This window comes from Podarcis pityusensis, assembly GCF_964106645.2.
Source record: "Podarcis pityusensis genome assembly, chromosome: 14".
NCBI lineage: Eukaryota > Metazoa > Chordata > Lepidosauria > Squamata > Lacertidae > Podarcis > Podarcis pityusensis.
In genome coordinates, this window is record NC_138039.1 from 1,124,771 (window position 1) to 1,152,488 (window position 27,718).

The 27,718-nt window shown below is 56.1% G+C and overlaps 2 protein-coding genes across 2 annotated transcripts in view; one reads left to right on the forward strand and one right to left on the reverse strand.

Moving 5' to 3' along the window:
* Window positions 1-27,718, reverse strand: part of LOC308463175 (coronin-7-like) — a 93,815-nt gene that overhangs the window by 27,242 nt on the left and 38,855 nt on the right. The window lies entirely within an intron of this gene.
* VASN (vasorin) lies at window positions 1,589-26,254 on the forward strand. The gene is made up of 2 exons (XM_080981363.1): window positions 1,589-1,741; window positions 23,741-26,254. The coding sequence occupies exon 2, from the start codon at window positions 23,751-23,753 to the stop codon at window positions 25,719-25,721; it is 1,971 nt and encodes a 656-aa protein (XP_080837489.1). The 5' UTR covers window positions 1,589-1,741; window positions 23,741-23,750; the 3' UTR covers window positions 25,722-26,254.

The following is a 27,718-nucleotide window of genomic DNA, read 5'->3' on the forward strand; positions in this document are numbered from 1 at the left end:
CTTTGGGGGGGGCACTTCCATCTCCTCTGGGGCTCCTGCCCAGAGCAGCGGCCAGAGGGAGGGGGCTGCTGCCCATCATCTGAGGTTCATGAGTTTGAGCCCCACGTTGGGCATTGTAGGGGGGTCAACAAGATGATCCAACTGTGATTCTGTGATCTCCATAACCCCCTCCCCAAGGAATGGAAGAACGATTTGAGCAGTGATGGGGTTCCTGCCATCTGATGGGGGGGGGGGCAGGCCAGTTTCTCCAGGGTGGCAGCAGCTGGCGGCTGTTTTGCGGGGCAACAGAAAGAGAAAAGCACTTGAGGAACCAGAGAGGGAGGCGCAGCCCTCAGCCCCTCTGTTGACCTAAGATAAAGGCAGCAGGGTAAGCCAAATACCAGGGCTCTCTCACTGGGGAGAGAACAAAGGCCGGCATATTAGGTTCCAGAGGACATTTTTGTGGTTGCCCAGGTGGGGGAGGGGGTGACCCGCTGGCTCCCTTTGCCGAGGGAGGGAGAGGAGGCATTGCTGCCGAGGGGCCAACCCTCTGCAATACACAGCTGGGGCACCTGGATCCCCCTTAACTCCCCCCCCCCAAGAGAAACCTGCCAGCAGGATCTGAGCACAAGAGCTCTCTCTCCCCCTGCAATATTCAGAAGCGTTGCTTCCTCCAAGCTTGGAGGGTGGATCATGGCCGTGGTGGCATTGTGGCAGCCAGCCCTCTTCTCCTGCCCTCGCTGGGCCCCTGGAGAGACTGACCCAGCAGGCAGCCAGGCCCCCCGGCCAACTCCCTTCACCAGAGGCAGAATCCCAAGGAGGACCTGGAGGAGGATGAGCTCCTCAACCCCCAGGCCTCTGCACCGGAACTGCCCAGGCCTTCCAGCGAAGGTCAGTGAGGAGCCCTTGGAAAGCTACCCAAAGAGAAGGGGGCACAAGGGCTCAGTGCCACGGAGGCCCAGCCAAGTGGGCCCGGCAGAAGCACAGGAGCCGAGTCACAGAGCTGCCAGCTCCAAAAAGGGGTTCACTCCAGATGAAATCACCTGTAGACTTGCTGCCCTCAGCTGACAACCCCAGAAAAGACGTCTCTAACCAGCCCTTGTCCTATTCTCTTGGGCGGTGGACCAAAGAGCAGCAGCAGAGCCCTGGATCAGGCCACAGGGCCACTGCCTTGTACTGGCTCCTTCATCCTTGCCACCCGGCTAGCCAGATGCCCCCCAGGCAGGGGGCTAGGAAGACCCCCGCCCCTGCAACACCTCCCGGGGCTCAAAGGCAGCCTATGGCGGGGGGCCGCGTCGGCACGGGGCTGGGTTGGACGAAGTGGTCCTCTCTCCGCGGTCTCCAGTCGGGGCCCGTCGAGGAGGCGTCGCATCTGCCCCCGGCCGGCCAGCCAGCCAACCTGTGCCGGGGAGAGGAGAGGAGCAGCTCGCCCGGGGGCTGGCAAGGAGGCAGCCCGCTCCGCTGGCCCCTCCGCCGCCGGCTGCCCCTCGGAGCAGCTCCCCGGCTCCACCTCCGCGGCCCCGCAGCCAATCCGGCGCGGCCGCCCGTCGGAGGAGCCTCTTCGCCAGCCGGACCCGCCTCCCGCCGCCTCCCGCCCCGTCTCGCCTCCGCTCGGGCGCCGCGCAAAGGAGGCAGCAGCGCACGGCCAGGACGCGCAGGAGGCGCAGCCGGCGATGGAGCGCGCGCCCCGGCAGTCCCCCCTCCGCCGCCCCGCGCTCTAGACCCCGACGCCCCGCTCCCCAGTCGCCGCCCGGCCCAGTCGGTAAGTCCGCCGCCGAGCTGGCCGCTCCCTCGACGGCTCCGCGTTCGCGCTTGCAGCCGGAGTGTCTCCGGAGAAGCTGGCGGGGCAGCGAGCGGGGAGACTCTGCCGAGCGCGCCGCCCTCGTAGGGCTGGCCACTCGCACGGGCCAGCCAGGAGTCGCACGTCCCGCGCGTTTTAGTCGCGCATCAGCCTTGCCTACCTCGCAGGGTTGTGGTGCAAAGCGAAGCCCTCCTCTAGCGGTGGGGCCTGACTCGCTGGCCGATGCCCAGCAGCGAGGGGCAGCTCGAAAGCCTATTCCGTGGCGCCTCCCCCCCCCCCCCCCCACGAAGGACAGAGCCTGCGCTGGGCATGGACAAAGTCCCGGGTCGAGTCCCCAAGTCGGGCTGGGAGAGCGAGCCATGCCAGAGACGAGGGAGACGGACTCCCGAGCTCGGTGGGAGCCAACTTCTAGGGCTCGAGGCGTCTTTGCCCCCCCATAAAATATTTGAGAGCCCTGGGCTCCCCCAAAATTAATGGGCATTGCCATTCCAGTGGTGTGTGATCGATTATGTGGGTCCCCCAATATTTTATTCAAGTTGGCACCCCGGCAGCAGCTCCCCTTGGTAAGTTGGCAACCCAGGCAGGGCCCAGGCTCCCTCTCCTTGGACCAATGCAAGGGACCCCCCCCCTTTGCCTCCAGCTGCAGGGGAGCAGGAGTCCTGCCAGGCCTGGCACTCCCATACAGTGATCTGGGTTCAGCTCTGGGACAGAGAATGTGCAGAGTGCTTTTCCTCCCTTACCACTACCAAATTATCTCACTGTCATTCCCAGGGAGTATTCCTCCAAAAGCCGCGTCAGAAGCACATCATTTCTATGGGCCTCCATCGGGGCAGCTCCCAGCTGGATGGGGGCCTAGCAGTCATCTATTCTGCTGAGCTTAATGGCGCCCCAAATCTCACTCCTGGGGGGCAGCTGCACGTCCCCCCAGATGGGCTCAGTACCACTTGCCTTTTCCCTTCCCGCTTCCCAAGCAAAGCAGGTCTGGGAGAGGAACTCTGAGCCAAGATTCAGGAGGAGGGGGTTTTGGGGTGTCTTGGCCGACGCTGGAGAAGGAGGCTTGGGAGAGCCAGCAAGGGCTGGCAGCTCCCTCACTGCTGGCGTCAGGCATGGACTCCGGGGGCCCCTATGCTGGGCTGGGATGAGAGATGTGGGTTGCCTCGTGGAACAAACATGTAGGAAGAGAGTCTGGCGGTCTTCCCTTCTCCTTGAGTTGGAACACCCTTTCCCGCTCTACGTTTGGGGGCTGGCTGGGCATTTTTGCCCTGCCCCCCCCCCTGCACTGGTTCCTTTCTCTTCTCCCCCCTGCCTTTTCCAGCCCCTGTGTTTATTTTCTTCCGTACTTTATGAGTGGGATTCTGGGAGGTTCTGTAAACAGAGTGTCAGAGGCAGGAAGGAGCTGTGTGAATGAATGACAAGCCTGGAAGTCATCCAAGCGCACCCTCACCCCGACCCGACCTGGGGTGGCTCTGTCACTTCCGGCCTGCTGCGGGACTGCCCCCCACGGGGGCCGAGGGAGAGGGGTGCAGGGCCCAGGGCCACTGTGCCAGGTGCCAGCTACTCTCTCTGTGTGTGGTGCCAATCAGGAGAGATTGCGGGGGAAAGGTCTGGCTCTCCTGGTGTTGCCGGGGGCCAGGCTGGGGCTGTAGCTTTGCAAGTGGCCACTTGGGGGTCTGGTGCAGGGCATCAGGCAGAGGTGCGGCAGGGGGCCTCCCGCTCATAATACATGCATGTGTCCCTTGGGTGCTTGTGGGAAGGGCAGGGCGGAACGGACTTTTTCCTACTTTATGGAGACAGAGAATTCCTTATCCCTCCTTGAGGGTGGCAGGGAAACGGTAGCCTGAGACTTGGTTTGCGTGGGGGAGCTAGACTGCAAATGTTAACCTGGCCAAAGCAGCCGGTCTCTCTCTAGGAGCTGTCGTTTTGTGGGGCGCTGGGGGGGGGGGGCAGGAGTGGCTCTAGAGGTAGAAATCTCAGGTCTCAGAGCAAACTAAGATTCTCAGGATTTCTTGGGTAAATCTGCTGTATAGAGATACAGATACCAGAAGTAGTGAATCTAAGGAAGAAATGTGTTTTGTTTGTAAAAAATGATACCGCCTCAATAGAATAAAAAAAAAATCTCTTAAGTGGTTTAGATAAAAAACGCAACAACGTTCAACAAATTATGTTTTGGAATTATTCTTCAGAAACAAAATCCCTGCTGCATTTCCCCTTCCACTGTCCACCTACCCCCCCCCATCACCCCCTGGGCCAGTCAATAAAGGCCTTGGCATACTTTTCTGAAAAGTTGGCACAGAATGCGCGATTGCTTCACGGAACAAGCTGCTTTTTCAAACGCTACAGGGCTCCATGGAGCCACAGGTTCTGAACGTATTTCTGAGGGATCCAGGGCTTGAACTGGATTGTGCTCTCCGCTACAGGGGAAACTGAGGCAGGGCTGGTGGCAGCGAATGGGTTGTGTGCTCAACAGATGTGCAGCTGCTGCCCTGCCGCTTAGGGGCCCTGCATGTGTTGCTGTTGTAGCTGCTCAGGTTATATACTGCGGGGTGGGGGCCGGGGGTCTGCAGGCCACGCATGTGCCACGGCTGGGGGCACAATGCCCAGGGAGGAGGGGAAGGAGCAGGCAGGGTGGCACAGAGGGACCTGAGGCTTGGTAAGCTAACATCCAATAATTTATCAAGCCCAGCCCAACTGCTACAACAACCTGCAGCAGTTGCATTTGGGTGGTTTAAAAGAGGTAAAGATGGTGGTTTGCGCCCCCACTATGTACCTTGTTAAGACAGACGTAAAGCTGGAGAGCAACAGAATTGTAGAGTAGAATGGGGCGCCCAAAGTTCATCTAGTCCAACCCCTTGCAATGCAGCCATCTCAACTAAAGCATCCTTGACAGGTGGGCAACCCAACCTATTTTCAAAAAGCTCCACTGAAGGATTGTCCACCACTTCCCAAGTCATTCTCCTTGCTCTTTATGATTACAAAATCAGAGCCCTGATGAATCACACTGACAGCCCACTTAGACCAGCACCCTGCTTCCAAGAGGGGGCAGGCAGGTGCCTCTACCCAACTCACAGCCAGGCTTGAAGGCAACAGTCCTTGCTTCCTCTGCTGCCCAAGCGGCTGGTGTTCAGAGGAATGCCACCTCCAAGACTGGCAGGGCCTCTGCACTAATTCACAGGGACCTCAAGGGTGCAGAGCCGTCACCTTGCCAAATAAACCTTATAACTATCACTTTTGGGTCATGGCTCAGCGGCAGAAAGCTCTTCCTTTGCGCCTGTATGCGCCCCTGCTCTTAAATCCCAGTCAGGGCTGGGATAGAGCCACCCAGCGAGGCAGACCACGACTCTGAATTGGCAGAAGGCAACAGCTTCTGACTTAAGAGATAAATATGCAGTTCTGAAGCGAAGAGTTTTAATAGTACAGTCATACCTCGGGTTGAAGTAGCTTCGGGATGAATATTTTCGGGTTGTGCTCCGCGGCAACCTGGAAGTAACGGAGTGCGTTACTTCCGGGTTTCGCCGCTCGCACATGCGCAGATGCTCCAAATGATGTCATGCACGGAAGCGTGGAAGCGCCAAATTACAACCTGCAGACGTGCAGATGCGTGTTGCGTTCACTTCTGGATGCGAACGGGGCTCCGGAACAGATCCCGTTCGCATCCAGAGGTACCACTGTAACACTCTAAGATCTGCTGCCTGCTTAATCAAGAAAAAAAAAATTGATGAAGAGTTGTTTTTAATCAAAGAGAACACCAAGAATATATATGTAAAAAGAGACTGCTGGATCAGGCCTGTGGCCCATCTAATCCTGCACCCTGTTCTCCTAGTGGCTGACCAGCTGCCCCAGTGGGAAGCCAGGGAGCAGAACATGAGCACATGGGAAACACTCTTTCACAAACATTGCTGCCTCTGTGGTCACTGTGGCGAGTGCCACCAATAGCCATCTCCTCCTCCATGAATCTGTCTCATCCTCTTTTGAAGCCGCCCAAGTTGGTGGACATCCCTGGTCTCTTACAACAAGGAGTTCCACACGTTAACTACGCACTGCATGAAAAGGACTTCCCTTTTACCTGTCCTGAGTCTTCCAGTGCTCAGCTTCATTGGAAGCCTGTGAGTTACACCAAGCATAATTTTACACATTTCTGTCACGCTGCCTCTGAACTCCCTGCAATGGGAGCATATTCACCCAGTGCTTTTCCAGCTGCACTGGCTCCCGGTGGAGTACAGGGTCAGATTTAAGGTGCTGGTTTTGACCTTTAAAGCCCTTCACGGCCTAGGACCCTCGTACCTACGGGACCGCCTCTCCCAATATGCTCCGTGGAGGACCTTAAGGTCCATAAATAGCAACACCCTTAGAGGTCCCGGGCCCTAAGGAAGTCAGATTAGCCTCAACCAGAGCCAGGGCCTTTTCAACACTGGCTCCAACCTGGTGGAATGCTGTGTCTCATGAGACCAGGGCCCTGCGGGATCTGATTTCTTTCCACAGGGCCTGTAAAACAGAGTTGTTCCGCCTGGCCTTTGGCTTGGAATCCACTTGATCCCCTTCCCCTCTTTCCTTTTTCCTTTCTCTTTCTGTGATGGAACTCCTATTTGGGGACTTCCCTGGCTTTTTTCTGGCCCACATAGGTCCAGCCTGGATAGTTGGCCTTGGGGAAGATTTGACGTTTTCATCCCCAAAAAGTTTTTGATTTGAGTTTCTACTGAAATGAGGCTGCATTTTAATGTTGTATTTTAATCTTGTTTTTAAGTTGTATTTCAATAAATTGTTTTAGATCTGGTGTTAGCTGCCCTGAGCCCGGTCTTGGCTGGGGAGGGCGGGGTATAAATAATTTTTTTAATTATTATTATTATAAAAAGTCCCAGACTTTCTCACCTTTCTTCACCGCAGCTCCTCACAGTGCCTCCTGAGCCACCAAGTGACCCAGTCCAAAGTCAAAACAGGCCACCTTTCCACCTGGCAGCACCCAGCTGGCTCACCTGGGGGGTGCCCCTTCCTTCCCTCCCTCCCTGATGCGCAGCCCGGCCTCTTCCTTAGAAGCATCCCAAACCAGAAAGGCAGCAGCTGCCTCACAACATTGGAATTCTCATTAGTTGGTCCTTGGGGAGCAGCATTCCTGGCGGTGTGTGCAAGGCAGGAGAGTGTGCAAGGCAGGAGGGTGCGCAAGAGGTGCGCCAGCCCTCCTCCTCCTCCCACGCAACTGGCGCTGGCCGTGCGGAGCGGCTGGAATCAGTTTCTTCTTGGAAGGCTGGGCTTCCTGGCTTGCCTCCTCCGGAACACCTGAGGGGAGCCCCAACCGTCCCCCCCATGCCTGCCAGAGAGGAACGAGGAGGCTGGGCTGCTGGAAAGATTGCAAAACCCGTTCCAAGCAGACAGGAGAGGGGAGAAGAGGAGGGGAAGCAAACGGCCAAGGGGTTGGGCGGGGGGGGGGCTTTCTGAGCTGCAGCGCGGCTCTGCGTTGCCCAGGGATTGCCAGAGAGCAGTGCCAACCTTGGCTGCCCAACTGATGCCCAGAAACGAACCCGGCAGAGAAGAAACAAAGGCAATGGGCGCATCTAGCCAACTCTGCAAGGGAACCGATGGGATCCTTGCGGATTTTTAAGCAGAGGCCAGGTGGCCATCTGTTGCAGAAGATCAAGATTCCTGTATTGCAGAGGGTTGGACTAGATGACGCTCAGGGTCCCTTCCAAGTCTACAATTCTATGATCATGTCAGAGAACGTGAGCACAGTCAGAAGTCCAACAGCCTGTCCCTTGGTGCAGGGACTGGAAACAGTTTGACTGGAGAAGTCAGCTGAGCATTGACTTGCTCCATGGCAAACGACTGCCTGTATTTGCCAGGCGAGAGGCCCAGCGCAGAGAAGCCGGGAGGGAGCCCTGTGAGTGAGCAGCTGCCCAAGGAAGCCTCTGGCGCTGTTCCGAGAGGGCACTGGCACTTGCCCTCATCGGGGTGGATCCTGCCACCGCCGCCACCTCCCTTTCTTCCTGGTCTGGCGGCTGCTCGCACCAAACTCCAGCAGAGACGGCTCAGAGGCCGGCCGGCCTGAGCCGGACAATGGCTGCCTTGTTTGTTGTGCTGGTGAGAGGAACTTGCCAGGAAGGTGAGCTGGCAGGAAGCGTGTCCAACAGGCACCTAAGAGGCAGCTCTGTGGCAGACTGTGGGGGCCCCAGTGTGCGGCGGAGGCAGGGGAAAAGGACCCCCAGCCTGCCAGGAAAGGGTTCACACATGTGGCCCCTGCTCTTCTTCATGTTCCCCCCAGCAAAAAGGCCAGGAGATTCCTTTGACGTGGCCTCCCCCGCCCTGTGCCAAGGGGCTGAGACACCTGGCTCTGTGTTTGTGTGGAGAGCCATTTGTGGCACACAGATAAACTGATGGTGCCAACATGGTCAGGGAGCCGCCCCCCAGGGGGAACCTTGCACAGTTCTCTTGCAGGAAAGGCAGTTTTAGAGGAAAAGTGAGTAAGAGGCAACGTGATTGTAGTTTATAAAATTACGCAGGGCGTGGAGAATGTGGACAGAGGAAAGTTTTCCTCCCTCTCATAACACTCAAATTCATGGGCATTCAGTGAAGATGAGTGCTGGACAATTCAGGATGGATTCAAAAAAGTCCTTTTTCAGACAGCAGATATATATATATATATATAGAGAGAGAGAGAGAGAGAGAGAGAGAGAGAGAGACCAGGGCTCAGCAAACCTTTTCAGCAGGGGGCCGGTCCACTATCCCTCAGACCTTGTGGGGGGCCGGACTATATTTTGAAGGGGGGGAAATGAACGAATTCCTATGCCCCACAAATAACCCAGAGATGCATTTTAAATAAAAGGACACATTCTACTCATGTAAAAACAAGCTGATTCCCGGACTGTCCATGGGCTGGATTGAGAAGGTGATTGGGCCACATGCGGCCCCCGGGCCTTAGGTTGCCTGCCCATGCTATAGACTATGGAACTCCCTCCCACAATTTGGAGAGCTTTAAAAGAGGGTGTTGAGACAAATTCAAGGAGGATGGGGCTATCGATGGCTCTGCCCCAAATGCTTCCGAATGCCAGTTGCTGGAAACCTCAGGAGAGGAGAAGAGGGCTCTTGCGCTCGGATCCTGCTTGTGGGCTTCTTCCCACGGGGGCATCTGGTTGGCCCCTGGGAGAACAGGAGGCTGGAGTGGGTGGGCCATGGGCCTCATCCGGCAGGCTCTGCTTATGCTCCCTGCCCGCAAGGAACTCTCTCCTGTACAGCACAGCGAAGGGGCCTCCTAGCCGGGCACAGGTGCCATCAGTGCCAAGGCCTCTCTGGTAGCAGAGGTGGTGCTGCAGCCCTGCCAACCCAGCTGACTCGCTGACAACCCAGCCGCAGGAATGCAGGTCGGCCAGCGCCACCCTGAGCTAATGACGGGTTACCTCTGTGTGCCTGGCTAAGGATAGCCTGGTGTCCTTGTGGCAGCTGCGGTCAAGGCCAGGAGGGAAGGGGAGAGGCGCAGGCGCCACTGGGCACCTTCTGTGCCCCACAGAGGGGTGACAAAGCAGGCTGCAAAAGGGGGCCCTGAACCATTGATACCCAAATAATCCTGAGCCATTGCGGCTTCCCTTGTGGGCACTGTGCTCTGTCCCGGGGGCAGCAGAGGAGAGCCCAGAGGCCCAAGAGAATTCAGTGGCTGAGCCCCAGGAGGATGGCCAGAGTGCGAAAGATGGGGCAGCTCTTGCGAAGGAGAGACAGAAGGCAGAGGCGGCTCGCGGAACCTGTCCCTGCCAAGCCCCGAGGAGGAGGAGGGTGGAGATCCGCCCTGCAATTAATCCTGCGGCAGGCTTAATCCTGGCACTGCGGTGTCCCACTCCTGACCTGGGTTGAGGCTGCGCTTGGGGGAGCCGTAATTAAAGGGGCAGCAGTGACAGCAGACGTTACTCAGCAGCCTGGATGTGGCAGACACGTCAGCGAAACCCGAGCCCTGCCGTTTCCGAGCAGCATTCCAGCGGGCGAAGGCTGGTGCTGGGCACTCCTCCCAGTGCCCTCCCAAAGCCCTCCTCATCTGCTGCTGCTGCTGCTGCCCTAGTTATGTGGCATGGCTCTTCCTCCCTCCCCCCATCCAGTTCCCCAACTGGGGCCCAAACCAGTCTCAGAGGCTCTTTTCTGGCTCTCCCTGGGACCAGCACAGACCACTTATGGTTGCCACAAGCCCCAGGCTGAGCAGGGATGCCCAGCAGCCTTTTCAGCACTAAGCAACTTAAGCCGGACAGTGCTCACGGAAAAAGGGGGCATTTGGGCCAAGCCATGCAGTAGATGAAGGACATACAGAGAAAGCCAACCCTACTCTTAAGACTGCGGCAACCACCCCCTTGGTGGGAGGGCAGACCCCTCCCCAAACCAGCCCGTGACCTCATGTCTTTGTGTGTGTGAGGATGGACCAGCATGGGGTTCGAGTGCTGGTCCCGTGAGCGACTGTTAGCAGAATCGGGCAGGGGTGCCACCCCCCTCCCCGGGCCCAAATGTCTCAGGCCAGGCCTGCATGCAAACAGCGCCTGCTCCACTAAGTTCCCCTGAAACTGGAGAGGCTTCCATGCCTCCCCAGTTTTGCAGAGTGCGGTCCAAGCCTCTCACTGCAGGGCTCTGGGGAACCCCAGAAGCAAGGGCAGATCCACTGTGAAATAAATGAAATTTAAGTTTCAGGGCTCCTAATCCCAGAGAGACCTCAAAAGCGAATTCAGTCCATGTTGCTTATGGGTCTAGTAGACCCCATTTGAGTGGCACGACTCAAATTGATATTTTCCCCACAGTAGCTATTTCCGCCAAGTCTGAGAGTTAGCAGCACAGATGCTGTAAAGATTCTGTGTTGATCTGGTGAAGATAACAGGGGTCACCCAGACCTCATTGCTGGTGGCAAGGCTTGGGAGTTCCAGCTTCAGGGCCCCCCAGATGTAGCAGGGCCCCAGAAAGTAAAGTAAAGGGATCCCTGACCATTAGGTCCAGTCATGGCCGACTCTGGGGTTGTGGTGCTCATCTCGCTTCATTGGCCGAGGGAGCCGGCGTACAGCTTCCGGGTCATGTGGCCACATGACTAAGCCGCTTCTGGCGAACCAGAGCAGCACACGGAAACGCCATTTACCTTCCCACCGGAGCTGTACCTATTTATCTACTTGCACTTTGACGTGCTTTCGAACTGCTAGGTTGGCAGGAGCAGGGACCAAACAACGGGAGCTCACCCTGTCGCGGGGATTCGAACCGCCGACCTTCTGATCGACAAGCCCTAGGCTCTGTGGTTTAACCCACAGCGCCACCCGTGTCCCAATAGGGCCCCAGAAGCAGGCATGCAAACCCTGAAATTCCTTTGCCCTTCTTGCCTGCTGCTCATGCATCATGTGCAGGCGGGACTGCCCCGGCTGAGCGCAGCTTGAGGGCCCCAGAGCACACTGCGCACTGTGCCGAAAGGGAGAGTGAACTGGGAGAAAGGCAGCATTGAACACGGTCCCCCCCCTTCCCCGTCTCTCTCGCACGTGCAGAGGAGACCCCCACTTGGCAGCCCTCTGCAGAGCCCAGGTGTTTCCAATGCTGCCTGGGCTACTGACAGCCCAAGAACGCGGCCTGCACTGGGGGGGGGGGGCATTGGTGGTGTCAAGGAGGGGCCTGGCTTTAAGGAAAGAATGCGGGGGGGGGGAGCCCAGCATGTGCAAGCAGAGCCTCTGATGTGCTGCCAACCGCAGAGCCAGCCCCCCCCCCCAGCCTGGGGTGGTGGGGGTTTTTTTTAGCAGGCGCAGGAGGGAAGCGTTAGGAGACGCCTTTGGTTCGGGTCCGTACATCTTGGGAGCAGATGCATCTATCGCAGCCACTACAGAGGAGCTGCGCATTCCTGCGGGACCCAAGTCCCCCCCAAGCAGCCAGGATTGGGGGAGGCAGGAGGCAGTGCGCTTTGCCCCGGAGGCCACAAACCCCACAGAGTTCATAAGGCAACTTTCTCGCTGCCAAGGGAGGAATGGCCTTGGAAGTCTCCCTTCTCAACACCACCAAAGGCAGAAGCGATCGCAGCTGCCCTGCGGATGTGAATACTCACATGGGGTGGGGGCGCAGAGAAAGAGGATGCTTTGGCCAGGATCTGGGGAGCGGAAGCTGCCTTATTCCAGCAGCCTGTGACCAGGAGGGGTCTTGCCAGGGCGGGAAAGGACCCTTCCACACAAGCCCCATTCCTCAAAAACTCCCCAAGCAAAATCTCCCCTTGCAGACCTGCTCCTGTTGCAACAGCCAGCGGGCCTCTCACTTAATGAGCCCCAATCAACCACTTCCTTGTTTTTCCAATGACTTTTCCTAATCAATCCAAGCCGCGGCGATTAGGAGCAAAGCTGGCTTTGCAAGCGTTTGGGAAACTCTTTTATTTTTATTTTTTTGGTCGTTCGCTCGCAACGCAAACACAAAAACCGCACAAACGCAGACACGAAACCTGCACAGACAGAAGACCTGCGGGAGAGTAGAGCCCAGCAAGGGTCCTCTGTGGGGTGGGGGCAGTGGGTTGGGGGGCAGAGAGCGAGGCTGTCCCTGGGCCAGCTGGAAGGAACGGCTGAGAGCTTTTTGGACCCGGCTCCAGGATCCAGTCGACTGAGCGCTGAGCTCATCAGGCAAGAATGAGCCTCAAAGCCACAGCGGTGTGCAATTGCGTGTGCACGTGTGTGTGTGTGTGTGTGTGTGTGTGTGTGTTCACCTCTGCTAATCTGGCTCCAGCCTGGGCAGTGCACTGACCCTTCCAGGCCTGGCAGAGCCCCCCCCCCCCCGCTCTGCCGCCAATTAAGAGGACTTTCCTGTCTCAGATCCTGGACAACAAGCTCTCCTAATTAGTAATGAGCCCATTTTGAGGCTCTGATGGAGCTTCTGAGTTGCAGCAGCGCCTTCGCCTTGGCGCATGCCCAGTGGCTGCAGGGGGGGGTCCAAGGGGGAGAAGGGCTGCTCCCCCCCCCCACCAGAGAGGAGAATGGAGAGAAAGTTGAGCCAGCAGCTCTGGGGTGATGGGGGGGGGGAGAGACAGCATCTTAGTTTACACTAGATTCAAGGTGGATTGGAAGCACATATAGTATTTGAAGTGGGGGGAGCAAGAAGCTAGACAAGGGCCAAACCATTTTACTTTGGGGGGAAAGCCAAGTTTTTTGGGGGGGGCAGAGGAGTATAGAATTGTGCACAGCATGGAGAAAGTGGAAAAGAGAGACGGCTTTTCCACTCCGTGAAAGTGAAGGCCGGGAGGAGAGTCAAAAGGAAGGACTTATTGACACAGAAATGTAGAACTGGAGAGCGGGAAGGGACCCCGGGGGTCATCCAGTCCAACCCCCTGCAATGCAGGAATCTCAATGAAAGCATCACAATACAGCCGTAGCATTTCTAGTGTGTTTGTGTGCCAACGTTGGGAGGCCCAGCTAGAGAAGGCTTTGCAGTGCGACCCACATCCTTGTGGAACTCACTGCCACAAGATGTGTGGATGGGGACTGGCTTGTAGGGCTTTAACTGGGGATGAGACCAATTCCTGGAGGGTAAGCCTGTCTCTGGCTACTAATCATGATGAAGACAGATAGGGAGATGTGGTCAGATAAAGAGATATAACCTATGGCATCAGAGTCCGTCTTCCTCCAAGTACCAAATTCTCAGAAGGGGAAACAAGGGGAGGCTGTTGCGCCCCAGTTCTGGTGCTGTGGGCATCTCAGGGACATCTGCCTGGACACGGCTGCAAACTTTGATCCCACCCCGCAGGGCTGGTTTTATGTTGCCTTCCTCTGGGGCTCAGCAGAGGGCAGGAGCTCAGGAACAACACTGTGGGCAGCTTGCAGAACCTTCTGTACTTTTGGCTCGCGAATTCCCCTCTCGGACCTTCACTCTGCCGGACACACATTGACCCTATTGTTTGCTCCCTATTGCACTGGCTCCCGGTGGGGTACAGGATCAGGTTTAAGGTGCTGGTTTTAACCTTTAAAGCCCTATACGGCCTAGGACCCTCGTACCTACGGGACCGCCTCTCCTGGTATGCCCCACAGAGGACCTTACAGTCTGCAAATAATAACATTCTGGAGATCCTGGGCCTCAGGGAGATTAGGCTGGCCTCAACCAGAGCCAGGACCTTTTCGGCTGTGGCCCCAACCTGGTGGAATGCTCTGCCACAGAGATCAGGGCCCTGTGGGATTTGACATCTTTCCGCAGCTTTTTGTATAAGAACTAGTACGAAAGAGGCCTCCCGGCATTCTCACAGGCCCATATAAGATCAACATACACAGCTGGGTCTGATGAGCATTTACTCTTCCCAACCCAAATCCTGCAGAAAGCCATCTAATTCAGATTTTAATTTTATCCTGACTTGTTTTTAAGAGGTGATGGGTGGGATACAAATAATAGTTGTATTATTATTATTATTGTTGTTGTAATTATTATTATTATTATTACTGTATTATTATTATTATTATTACAAGGCAGCCCTCCTGGGAGGAAGAGGTTGGCAGCAGCTGCCCCCATGGTAGATCTGGGTCACCATGAAATGGCAGCAAACTTCCCATTATTCAGTTTATTCTTGCGTTTTCACTGGGGCTGGGAAACCGGCAGTGGGCAGGAAGAAGGGAGGTTCTGCCCCAGGAGTCAGAATGCCTCCTTGCCGACTGGTTCATTGCTCAGTAAGGAAGTTGCCGCAGAACAGTTTCAAGGGGGTTTGGGGTTCCTTTTGGATGAGGTCCAGCAGCCGCGATAGGGGATGTACAGGGCTGGGGGGTAATCAGGGATGTTCTTTGACCCTTCTTGCTTATCCGTAGGTAAATGAGGAATTCCTGACAGTGGCAAGGAGGCTGCCTGGCAGCTCCCAGGAAGGGGGGGGGGGGCTTTGCTGGCTCTCCCACCCCCATCCTCATCCTTAATCCTGACCGCGAACAGGATGCCCGGGAGAAACCGGAGAGCCCTGACCCTGCAATCAGGCCGGGGTCAACCCCACTTATCTCCTTGCCAGACACAGCAGCCCCTTCAGGAGGCCTGGGCTGGCCTGTCAGCACCCCCCCCAGCACAGCTGGCTCCCATTACCCACAATGCTCCAGGCCAACCTTCGCCCCAGCAGAGGGGCCCCGGTCTGCCTTCACCTGACAGGTTAAGAGATTGCAGAAGGAACAAGAGGGCAGATCAAGGGGAGGGGGGGGAGGCAGCGGCAGGAGAGAGGGAGGCTATGGGGCACCCGAAGCAGGCAGGGGGAGGGAGAGCTCATGGGGGGGTGCAGGAGGGCTGGCAGGAGAGGACCCTGCAACAGCTGCCTGCTCCACCCTGTGTAGTAAAGGGAGAGGAAACCTGCCCCCCAGCCCCCGCCATGCACAAACACACACCGGCTGTGGCTGCAGCTACCCAGGGATGCAAAATCTGGCATCAAGGACCAAGGACCAAGAGCTTGTCAGTTGGGTGAACCCATTAAAAAGACATTTCAATTAACTAAAAGCCAATTAACTAGGCAGCAGACTTAAAACTCTCTGGGGAAGCGGTGGGCTTCCTTGGAGGATTTTAAGCAGAGGTTGGGTAGTCATCTGGTCAGGGATGTGTTGGGATTCCTGCATTGCAGGGGGTTGGACTAGATGACCCCTGGGTTCCCTTCCAACTCTACAATTCTTTGAAGCTTTCGTATATTTACGCGTTGCCTTTAGAAGAGGTGATGACGCCTGTACTGAGAGGATACCCTGGCGCAGGTAACGCACACGTGGGCATCGTTTAAATATGTAGAAATATCCCCACCTGAACACAAATGTACTTGGTTAATCTACCAATGGAAACTGGTACGCCCAGTCAGTTTGGCATTTCTTGAGCCGGGTCACACAGCCAAAGTGACTGCAGAGTCAAGGAGGGCAGCAGGGCAGGCCGGCCGGCCGACCAGGCACAGCTCCCAGCTTGAAAGGGCAGGTAGGAGACGTGGGCAGGATCGAGCCCAAGTCCCAGCTAGCCTCAAGAGCAGCCAGGCAGGTGCCTCGGAGAAGTTCAAACGCAGGGAACAAATGCCAAGGTGCTTTGTTGTTAAATATTTGATTTTTTTTTTCAACCTCAAAACAAATAACAGTATACAATACCAGTGCAAGACTGGCTTATTACGTAAAGCATTTCAACCCAGGAAATCCTGCCCAAAGCCTTTAACGCAGGACGGGCACACCTGTCCCTACAAAATACAAAGCCGCTTCTCATCTAGATCTTTCCCCAAGCCCTTTGTCTCTCTCGGATGACTTCTAAGCTTCTCCAAAGGAGCGATTTGGCAGACCAGATCCAGTACCACCTAGCTCAAGGGAGCCCAGTCCAAGATTCCCACCGCCGGCTCCCTCGCTGCCTAGCAGCAACTGAAAGAAGTTGGCACGGAAGCTGTGCCCCTGCTGTTTGCCCCTCACCCCAGTGCCCTGGTATTCTGAAATCCAGCCGCCTTCTCAGCATCCACATGCCCAGGGCCTCATGGCTGCTGAGGGACCCACATGCTGCAAATGGCTCTAAACCCAGCTCCCAGGCCCCCAGATGTTGGGGACTACAACTCCTGCCCCCTCCCAGCTAGAGGTGATGAGAGCTTCAGTCCAAACTTCAGAGGGGGCACCACGTTGGCTTCCCTGATCAAAGCCTTCGCTCTCCGCCTGTGGCCGGCCCCTGCCATTCGGCGAGAGAGGGAGGTGGTTGCCCCAGGCGGCGGCTGGTGAATGTCAAGAAAGGGCAGCAAACGGTTATTTAATTTAGTGGCCAGGTATTTTTTGCCTGCAGGGAGACGCACTTCTGGGGCTTTGTGTCTCGGGTGCCAAAATAACTTGGCCAGCCTTGGAAGGTAGAGAGCTGCCTTGCGCTGGGGGGGCAGGGTGCTGGGTTTGGGAAGCAAGCCTGGAGGAGACAGAGAGGGATGCGAGAACCATCTTCAAGGATCTCAGTACAGTGGTACCTCGGGTTAAGAACTTAATTCGTTCCGGAGGTCCGTTCTTAACCTGAGGTACCACTTTAGCTAATGGGGCCTCCCGCTGCTGCCACATGATTTCTGTTCTCATCCTGAAGCAAAGTTCTTAACCCGAGGTACTATTTCTGGGTTAGCGGAGTCTGTAACCTGAAGCGTCTGTAACCTGAAGCATCTGTAACCCGAGGTACCACTCTACATTGCATGGAAGAGGGAGCAAGCTTGGAACCAGTGGATTCAGGTTACAAGAAAAAGATTCTGACTAAACATCAGGAAAACGTTTCTGACAGATTTCTTCTTTCTTCTTCTTCTTTGGCGATCCCTCGTAGCCGAGTAAGATTGTCTTCCATAAACATGGTTTTAACAATGAGTCCGTAAGTTTCTGTGGAGGCCAATTCTGGATCCATATGTCCTTCCACAGTGGGGACATTGGTTTCTGGGTGGGAGTTGATCACGATGTGGATGTGCCAAGCGTGCCTTCCTCTTAGCACCTTTCTCCCTTGCGTCCTGAGTTTGAGTGTCTTCAAAGCCCATGACACGTTGGTCAAGGCTGTTCTCCAACTGGAGCGCTCGCAGGCCAGTGCTGTCAGTGTTTATACTACATTTTCTTAGATTTGCCTTGAGAGTCTTTAAACCTCTTTTGTTGACCACCAGCATTACGCTTTCCATTTTTAAGTTCGGAATAGAGCAGTTGCTTTGGAAGACGATCATCAGGCATCCGTACAACATGACCAGTCCAATGAAGTTGATGTTGACAGTAAAAGCTGTTTACCAGTAGAACAGACTCTCACAAGAGGTTGTGGACTCTCCTTCCTGGGAGGTTTTTAAGGAGAGGTGGGATGACCATCTGTCATGGATGCTTTAGCTGAGATTCCTGCATTGCAGGGGGGTTGGACTAATGGCCGGTGTGAGTCCCTTCTGACACTATGAACCACACACTCTCCAAAACAGCCCAGCAGGGGGCTGGACTGGATGACCTTTGGGGTCCCCTCCCACTCCACAATTGTCAGAATTGTTGACACTGACTGGCAGTAGCAAGGAGTGTCCTTTGCCTCTGAGCCTGCCTGGTTCTGTGGCCCTGAGCACCATCGCTGAATCCTGCCTTATGGAAAGCATGTACCGTAGCTCTTTCTCTCTCGCTCCCAAGTTCTGTCATTGCAAGAGGGGGCGAAAATGCCCCTCCCCACCGATTCCCTTCAGGAGATTTCTTCCCTGGGAGACCATCAGTCATCCTGCCAGGGAGGGGGCCCATCCCAGGCCTGCCCCCTCCCTCCTTCCTCCAGCTGCACATTCCAACCTTTGTTACCTGTCTGTGTGGTGCCAGCTTTGGGGGGACCATTCCAGAGCCCCCCCTTTGCCGAAGTTCATTAGCTCACTTATTAAAAGGGCTGACAGACATGCTGAGAAAGCAGCAGCCCCCCCTTCCTGTGACCCCATCATGCTTTGGGGAGGGGGCATTCCTGAGCTGCCCAGGACCCACTCCAGCCTCACTCCCACTTCAGGGAACAAGAAGGGGAGTTTTCCTCTCCCTCTGCTCTCTCCCCCCCCCACTAAAAAATAGCAGGATTAAACCCATGCCTGGCTGAATGGCTGTGCTAAGAACACAGAGAGGAGCAGAGCCGGAATCTCAAAGATGTTGAGAGGACAGGCTCTGCCCCACATCATGGGGTCTGGGGGATCTCACTGCTCCCTCCTCCTGGGGTGGGCGAGGGTGGCAGCCCGGGGGGGGGGGTCCCAGGCCAGGAAAGAGCAACTGATGGTCTCCAGAGCGAGCGGAGGAGCAGAACCACGACTCTCCCGCTTGGGCAAAAGCAGCGTTTCCTGCCCTGGGTGCCCGCCTGCACTTTTTCCAGTGGGAGAATTCACTTGGAAAGAATTGCATCCAGACACAAAGCTCATGCCAGGTGTTTTTTTTTGGGGGGGTGGGGTGGGGAGGAATCCACGTGTGGGGGGCTAGATGCCTTCCCTGTTCAAACCCAAACCCTGCATGGCTTGCAAGTTTTGGGATCGCCTCTTCCAGACACTAAAGCACTTCCATGTGTGGTTGTTGAAAACAAATTAAATCTGCCCTTTTCCCCTTATGGGGTATCCAAGAGCCCATATAGAGTCCTTACGTAGGTTCCCTATTGGTAGGAGAAAAGAACAGAGGCCAACCAGAGAATATTGAGAAGCAAAGCAGCTAGTAAGCCTGATCCTTATCGATCTGTTGCAACAGGGTGCTCCCCTCACCCCATGCAGGAGGGAGGAGGAACCCATAACAATGGGGTGAAAGCTCTTATATAGACTTTTGAAATTGCCACCCTGTAGATCAAGACCACCCCCAGAAACATCATACCTACATCACAGAAGGGGTGTAGCTCAAGACCACCACCCCAGATACATCATACCTACATCACAGAAAGGGCGATCTACAGCAGAAATCTGAGTGCTTTGTTTACCTCCTGTCTGCCAGGTTACCTGTTTAATGGTCACTTGACTGGATTGCCTGAGGAGCCTGGCCAGTCTTTTGTAATGATAAATACTTAGTTCCTGAGCCAGGTCAGGCTCACACCCTATTCATATCTTAAATGTGCCCTTAAGACAGGATTTGTGAGGAAAGAGACAATGGGGAGGTTTCCCACTTTGACCTTGCAGAGGAAAAAATTGAGGTAAGTTTGGGAATCAAAAATGGTTTCAGGTTGGTCTTCCTGTGCTGATCTATGTACGTGCTTGGTTGGTACATTTATGAACATTTAACATATATCTAAGACCTCAAAATTCCTATCACAGGGTCCACTTGCAGGACTTAGCCCCACCCATGATGCAACTCTGTGCGATTCCTGCATTGCAGGGGGTTGGACTAGATGACCCTTGGGGTCCCTTCCAACTCTACAGTTCTATGGTTCTCTGAATCTCCAATCCACCAGGGCTCTTGATTCAGTCCCTTCCAGGGCAGTCTGCAAGCAGGCCTGGTATTCAGCACCTTTAAACCCGGCACTCAGCGCCAGCCCTGCTGGGATTGGCCCTGCAGTGGAACTGCACGGGAGCGAGGGGCGTGAAGCACCTCTACAGTCCGGCTGCTGGCTCTGACCTCACCTGGCCTCAGGTGATTGGCAGGTGCCCACCATGATCCACCTGTCCAGATCTAGATATGTCCAGCAGACCAGATCCAGCTCCTGACTCTTGGTCCACTTGCCAGAGAGGGAATTGCATGCTGGGCAGGGGCAGAGAGAGGCATCCGCTGCAACTCTTTGGGAGTCTGTGGGATTCAGGAGCCTAGGAAACTCTCAACCCAAGAAAAGGGCTGCTCTTGAGATAGGGGAAGAAGCCAAACAGGAGTTTCTTTTTTCCCTTTTTCCTTCTGTGATGGAACTCCTATTTGGGGACTTCCCTGGCTTTTTTCTGGCCCACGTAGGACCAGTCTGGATAGTTAGCCTTGGTGAAGACTTGACGTTTTCATCCCCCAAAAAGTTCTTGAGTTTCTGCTGAAATGAGGCTGCATTTTAATGTTGTATTTTAATCTTGCTTTTAAGTTGTATTTCAATCAATTGTTTTATATCTGGTGTTAGCTGCCCTGAGCTGGGGAGGGTGGTGTATAAATAAAATTTATTATTGTTATTATTATTTCGTCACCCCTCTGGAGAGGGCAGGGTTCCTCCTGGGCTTTTGACAGTTTTGGGGGGGGAGCCAGATCCTCATGGAGAGAGGGGAGTGCGTGTTTTCCTTCCACATCTCCCCCCCCCCTTTCTCTGCCCCCCACCCACAGGTTTCCGTCAGCAGCACCCAAAGGCCAGGGGTTTCCAAAAGTTTGCTCTGTTTCCCTTTGTTTCCTTGCTGGGGGGCTCTCTTGCACAAGGCTGCTCCTCTGCTCTTTTCCGGTGACCTTTGGAGACATGAATTGATGACAGGCTTAGGCTGACCCCCCCTCCCTCTGAGACAATGCTAATATATACAAGGAGGAGAGACCGGTTACGCAGAATGAAATCATCAACTGGAGTGAGAGAGGTGGAATGACACTGGAGTGTTTTGACCAACGGCTGCCCGCCTTACAATGCGCAGAAGAACGCTCTGTGACTCCCCAGGGGCTTGGCAGCAAGGAAGCAAGATGGGTTTTCCCGGCTAGTCACAAGACGCCTCTGTGCGACCAGGGAGACGTGGCTGCAGTGAGACATGCGCCACTCCCTTTGGAGGGGGCAGAGCATGAAGCTGCTCTTCTCTCTCCCCCCCCCCCGGGTGGGAGCCATCTCTGCCCATCACAGGGAGCAATAAATGTAAGTTGTAGAATTGTAGTGTTGGAAGGGAGCCCGGGGTCATCTAGTCCAACCCCTGGCGGTGCAGGAATCGCAACGGAAGAATCCCTGGCACGTGGCTATCCAACCTCTGCTTGAAAACCTCAAACGAAGGAGAGTCCATCACCTTTGGAGGTTAAGCGCATTCCACTGCGCATACCACCGGAAAGCCCTTCTCAATATTGAGTCAGAATCATAGTAGTAGTAGTAATAAATGGGGACACGGGTGGCGCTGTGGGTTAAACCACAGAGCCTAGGACTTGCCGATCAGAAGGTCGGCGGTTCGAATCCCCGCGATGGGGTGAGCTCCCGTTGCTCGGTCCCTGCTCCTGTCAACCTAGCAGTTCGAAAGCACATCAAAGTGCAAGTAGATCAATAGGTACTGCTCTGGCAGGAAGGTAAACGGCGTTTCCGTGCGCTGCTCTGGTTCGCCAGAAGCGGCTTAGTCATACTGGCCACATGACCCGGAAGCTGTACACCGGCTCCCTTGGCCAGTAAAGTGAGATGAGTGCCGCAACCCCAGAGTCGGTCACGACTGGACCTAATGGTCAGGGGTCCCTTTACCTTTAAGTAGTAGTAGTAGTAGTAGTAGTAGTAGTAGTAGTAGTAATTTATTATTTATACCCTGCCCATCTTGCAACAAAATATTAAAAATACAATAAAGTATCAAACATTAAAAACTTCCTTAAACATGGCTGCTTTCAGGTGTCTTCTAAAAGCCAGAGGGCTGTTTATTTCCTTGAAATCTGATGGGATAGTGTGGGCGCCACCACCGAGAAGGCCCTCTGCCTGGTTCCCTGCAACTTCGCTTCTCGCAGTGAGGGAACCCGCCAGAAGGCCCTCGGAGCTGGACCTCAGTGTCCGGGCAGAACGATGGGGGTGGAGAAGCTCCTTGCCATTTGGATTCATGGGACTGGGTCCAGAGCAGCAAAAAACAAGCTTCCTCCATCTTGCAGGGGGCAGCCCTTCGGACGTCTCTCCCACCCCCTCTTCCCTTTTCCAGCCTTGGATGCAGTAAGAACTCCCCGTATGCGGAGCCCTGAAGATGCCTCTGCCGGACTGAGGCCCCGGGGGCTTCCTCCTGAATGCTCCTGCCCAGAGCCAAACGCGGCTGGGGGGCTGGCAGGGCAAGGGCTCCCCCCTCCCCGGGCTGCGGGACGTCCAGTTTGCTGCAGCTGGTGGGGAGCAGTCCTGGGTGGCAGGCAGGAGACGCAGCGCAGAAGGAGGCTGGGTGGGGCTCCCTTGACTCAGCCAGATGGTTCTACCTCACTTGCCTGACTCAAGCAATAGACATTTGGGGGCAGGGGCAGCCAAGGTTCGGCGCAGGGGCGGCAATCTGGGGCAGGCACCCCCCCCCCTTCATCAGCTTCAGAGAGAGCTGCTCTGCGATGACTGCATGGGGCTGCGTGCCTTTATCCGTAAGAGGAAGGACGCCTGCTTGGCATGTAGAATGTCCCAGGCAGGGCTGAGAAAGGCTGCCCCCTATTCCCTCCCTGGTGAGCCTGGCAGAGGCGCCACATGCCAGGGTGGGCGGAAGTGGGGAAGAGTAAGAGATGCGGGTCTTTGAGCTGTTGGTCTGTTTTCATTTTCCTCCCTCTCCGTTTCGTAAGCTGACTCCCTGGTGCAACAGCCTCCAGAGCTGTGGCAAGAGCTGTAACGACGGCCTGTCCTTTCCAACAGGGGGTTAAAAAATATAGTTTGCAAATCCACCTCGTGCCAGAGTTTCTGATTCTGGTTTTGCCCAATTATCGCAAAATATAAGCTTTGTCGTTTCTGGCATGCCCAAACCACAGACTTCATTCGAACCATAATTAAGCTTTCGATTAGGTTTGCCCCAGTAATGGCTTTTGACTTCCAAAAAAAAACCCTCTCTAAACAATCTCCACTACTGGATATCAGCAAACAACTGGGAAGGAGAATCCATAAAAATTCTCTCAAGAATTGTTTAACTAGTGGTGTCGGCACCGACTCGTGTTAATCTCGGGGTTGTGGGTTCGAGCCCCACGTTGGGCCAAAGATTCCTGCATTGCAGGGGGTTGGACTAGAGAGCCTTTGTGGTCCCTTCCGACTCTACAATCCTGTGATCCTCTGATTCCCGTGTGACCCCTGGGTGTCCAAAAAGCAGGACGTTAGGCAGCACCAGGCGTCACCTGAGGACAAAGGGGGGGCAGGACGACTGGCCAAGGAGAGGTGGGACCCCCCCTTGCCCAGCTGTAGATTTTATGATGAAATCCACCACCCCCACGTTGCGCGAGACTGAGCCTATAGACAAATAGTGCGTCTTATAGAGAGAAATATACGGTAACCTCCCAGTTCCTAAGGAACAGTAAAGGCAGGGGGTAAGAATTGTACACTACAGTGGTACCTCGGGTTAAGTACTTAATTCGTTCCGGAGGTCCGTACTTAACCTGAAGTGCCACTTTAGCTAATGGGGCCTCCTGCTACCGCCACGCCGCCAGAGCACGATTTCTGTTCTCATCCTGAAGCAAAGTTCTTAACGTGAAGCACTATTTCTGGGTTAGCGGAGACTGTAACCTGAAGCGTATGTAACACGAGATACCACTGTATTGCTTTGAATGGCGGGGGGGGGGGGTGTCTCACCAGAAACATGCCCCTGCCTTGCAGGAACTACCACAATCCCCTCCGGTGCTAAACCCTTGCCGTGCTTCCTTCCCCGGGCACAGTCGGACTCTGCCAGCAGAATCCAGCTGGGCTGCGAATCAGATTTCCAGAAGGACAGGAACTTGTGGGGTGGGGGCTTGCAGCAGAATGGTCAGAAGTGCCACCGTCCAACCCAGCTCTCTCTTTCCCCCGCAGGAGCCGCGCCATGAGGCAGCTGGCGCTCTGGGCGCTGCTGGTCCTCCCCGCCGGGATCCTGTCCCGGGCCTGCCCCTCCGAATGCCAGTGCGGCCAGCCCCAGACGGTCTTCTGCATTTCCCGGAGGAGCCACGCCGTCCCGCAGGGCCTCCCCCCGGACACAGCCAACCTGTACGTCTTTGAGAACGGCATCCGGTCCCTGGGCGAAGACAGCTTCGCGGGGCTGCCGGCCCTTCAGCTGCTGGACCTGTCCCAGAACCTCATCGCCAGCCTCCCAAAGAACGTCTTCCGCCCACTGGCCGGCCTCCGCAACCTGGACCTCTCCTCCAACCAGCTGCGGGAGGTCACCAACGAGAGCTTCCACGGCCTGCGCCTTCTCGAGCGGCTCTACCTGGAACACAACCACCTGCAGCACATCCACCCGGCCGCCTTCGACTCGCTGGAAAACCTCCTGGAGCTGAAGCTGCAGGACAACCAGCTGCGGACATTGCCGCCCCTCCAGCTGCCCGCCCTGCTCCTCCTGGACGTCAGCCGGAACAAGGTGACCGCCCTCGATCCGGGCGCCTTCCGCGTCCCCAACCTCGAGTCGCTGAAGATCGCCGGGCTGGGCCTGGGTGAGGTGGAGGAGGAGCTGCTGCGGAGCGTGGCCGCCCTGCACGAGCTGGACGTCTCCGACAACCTGCTGCCCGCGGTGCCCTCGGCTCTGCAGCTCCTGCGGGGTCTCACCAAGCTCAGCCTAGCCGGCAACGCGCAGATCTCGCACCTGCGCCCCGAGGACTTCCGCGAACTGCGCAACCTGCAGGAGCTGGACATCAGCAACCTGAACCTCAGCAGCCTCCCGGGGGGGTTCCTCGCCTCCTTCCCCCGGCTGCGGGCCGTGGCGGCCGCTGCCAACCCCTTCAACTGCGTCTGCCCGATGAGCTGGTTCGTCAGCTGGGCCGCCAGCGGCAAAGCTCTGCTGCGGAGGCCCGAGGAGACTCGCTGCCACTTCCCGCCCAGGAATGCCGGCCGGCTGCTCCAGAGCCTGGAATACGCAGACTTCGGCTGCCCGGCCACCACCACCACCAGCAGCGTGGGCACGCAGAAGACTGCCGGCCCAGATGTGGCTGAACCTGCGCCCAGCCGCCCGGGTGCACCCAGCACAGCCGGCCCCACAGAGCCAACGTCGGCAACCTCGCCCACCACGCCAGAAGGCCTGCCCAGTGCGGAGCCTCGCCTCTGCCCGCCGGGCACCTGCCTCAACGGGGGCGTGTGCCAGCTGGATGCCCAGAACCACCTGGAGTGTGCCTGCCCTGTGGGCTTCACCGGCCCCTACTGCGAGACTAGGGCCCGGGCGACAGCCGTGCCCACTGCCGCCCGGGTACCCGCCCCTCCAGAGCAGCTGGCCATCAAGCACGTAGGGGGCACCTCGCTGAAGGTGGACCTGCAGAACGAGGCCTGGTCGTCTTTGGAGCTGAAAGGGATTCGCCTGACCTATTGGAGTCTCTCCGGGCCGGACAAGCGCCCTGTCACCCTCCGCCTGCCGGCCTCTCTGCCCGAGTACACCGTGCGAGGCCTGGCGCCCAACTCCTCCTACCACATCTGCGTGGGGCCGCTGGGGGCCAAGGCGCACGAGGACGACCTGTGCGTGGAGGCCCGCACGTTGCACCTGACTCACCAGCAGCATGCGCCCGTCACCCAGGGCAAGGGCACCAGCCTGGCGCTCGTGGTGGTGCCCGCCGTGGCTTCCGCGGTGCTGCTTGCTGCCGCCGTGGCCGCTGCTTCCTACTACGTGCGCCGGAGGAGGAGGAGGAGGAGACAGGCGCACGCCGCCTCTGGAGCTGCCGGCCCGCTGGAGCTGGAGGGGGTGAAGGAGAACGGGGACCTGGGGGGCCACGGCCAGAAAGCGGCCCCCAACGGCCTGGAGTACGAGGTGCCGCTCATGCAGCCGCAGACGGCCAGCCGACCTGCACCCAGGACCCTGCGGCCTTCCTACTTCTAGAGCCAAAGAAAGGGCCGAGCGAAGCTGGCAGCCGGGGCGAAAAATCAGGTCCCAGCCTGCCTGGGGGGTTGCCCCGTAGCAACACGAAGTCCCCATAGGCGTTCCGAGCACAGCATCCCCAAGGGTGGACCCGATGCCGTTGGACTAGATGGCCGCTTAGGCATGGCTGCCCCAGGGATGCCCAGAGAGTGGCCAGGGGCCGCGGAGCAAGGCAAGAGGGCTCCATGTTCTGGCAACGAAGGATCCTTTTGCCGAGCCGGGGGCAAGCAGATGAAGGAAAGACCAGCAGCCCCTTCTGCTGGGGGGGGGCTTGAAGTCGGGGTGGGGGGAGGGGGGCACGAGACGGAGCTCTCTGGGGGAGCTTATTGGGAAACAAAGCTTTATGGACGCTTAGAGAATATTTATAAGACAGGATTATGTCCCATTTCTTCTGGGAACAACTCTCTTTTCTAACACGGACGGAGCCTTTTTTTTTGTAAAAACCGGGCTGTGTAAGCGTTTTTGTACAAAAAATAAAAAAATTTAAAAGGAAAGAGGTGTTTCTGGAGTGTGATGAGTGGGTAGAGGGGGGGCTCGAGGGTTGCGTGTGGCTGGGGGGGGTCCTCGCCCCCTGCCATAAGGGACGGTGGCCGTAAGGGGGAGGTGGGGGGTCTTGCACTTGGGGAGGGTGGGCGGGAGGCTAAGGACCCCCCTTCACTCAGGGACAGGGGCAAAGACCACTCACACATGAACTTCCCGCACAGCGAGGGAGACACCCCCCCCCCAAGACGGGTGCTTTAGTTGAGATTCCTGCATTGCGAGAGGGGGCACAGCTAGATGACTCTTGGGGGTCCCTTCCAACTCTTAAGATCTGGTGATTCTTATACCCTCCAAGTGCCCTGGTTTTCCAGGGACACTTGCGGAATTACAGAAGCGGTCCTGGTTCATGATTACAGTAAATCCCCGAATGTCACTGTTTCACTTTTTTCCTTTCCTTCACATCTCAGAGAACAATTAAAAGTGGAGAGAGAGAGAGAGAGAGAGAGAGAGAGAGAGAGAGAGGAGAGTCCTGTTTCTGCTGAAAATAAAATCCCTGCACCAAATGAAGGAAATGGCGAAGCTGCCATACAGAGCCCTTCCTGTAATTCTGAAGAAAAAGCCCACCAAACCACTTGAAATTCTTTCGTTGCAATGCTTCCGCAGCCAGCCATTTCTTAGGAAAAGCAGCGAGTGCCGATTCCTTTATTGTAAATAGAGAGTCACACGGTCTACTCAGAAGCAAATCCCACTGTAGTCCATGGAGCTTACTCCCAGGTAACTGGGTCAAGACTGGGCAGCCTGCAGTCTGAAGCATTTTTACTCAGAACGAAGTCCCACTGACTTCAGTAGGATTTGCTCTCTGGTATGTTCCTGATCAATCTCACAGTTTCCATTTAGTATTTATTATTATTATTATTATTATTATTATTATTATTATTATCATCATCATCCGCTTTTTCCCCTGATGGCGACTCATGGCAGCTTACAGCTAAAATTCTATTTCCATTTATTTGTGGAAGGTGCACACGATTCCTTTCCCTGCACATTTTTCCTTTACAACAATCCTGTGAGGCAGAGAGGTTGCCATTGGCTGGAGGTGACCGATGTCGATGAGCAGATGACATCTGTCTGTGCCACAAGATCAAACGCTGGAGAAGCTTCCTGATGGGAGGACAGGGCGTCCCTATTTTATCTGAGAAATGTTGGTGGGTATGGATTCTATCTAGCTCAATACTGTTTACACTGGCTGGCAGCAATGGCTCTGGTGTCAGGCAGGGCACATTCCCAGCAGCCAGTGCCTGGAGACTGAACTTGGGACCTTCTGCTCTGCCATGGAGCCACAATGGCCGTTCCCCTCCGGACGCTGCAAGGACCGATCTGCCAAAGGGGAGCCAGCGGTTTCTGCCGGTCCCTTCCAGAAATCCTTGAGGATGCTCAGAAGAAGATGCTGAGCTCAAGAGGGAGTTTCAACACCTCTC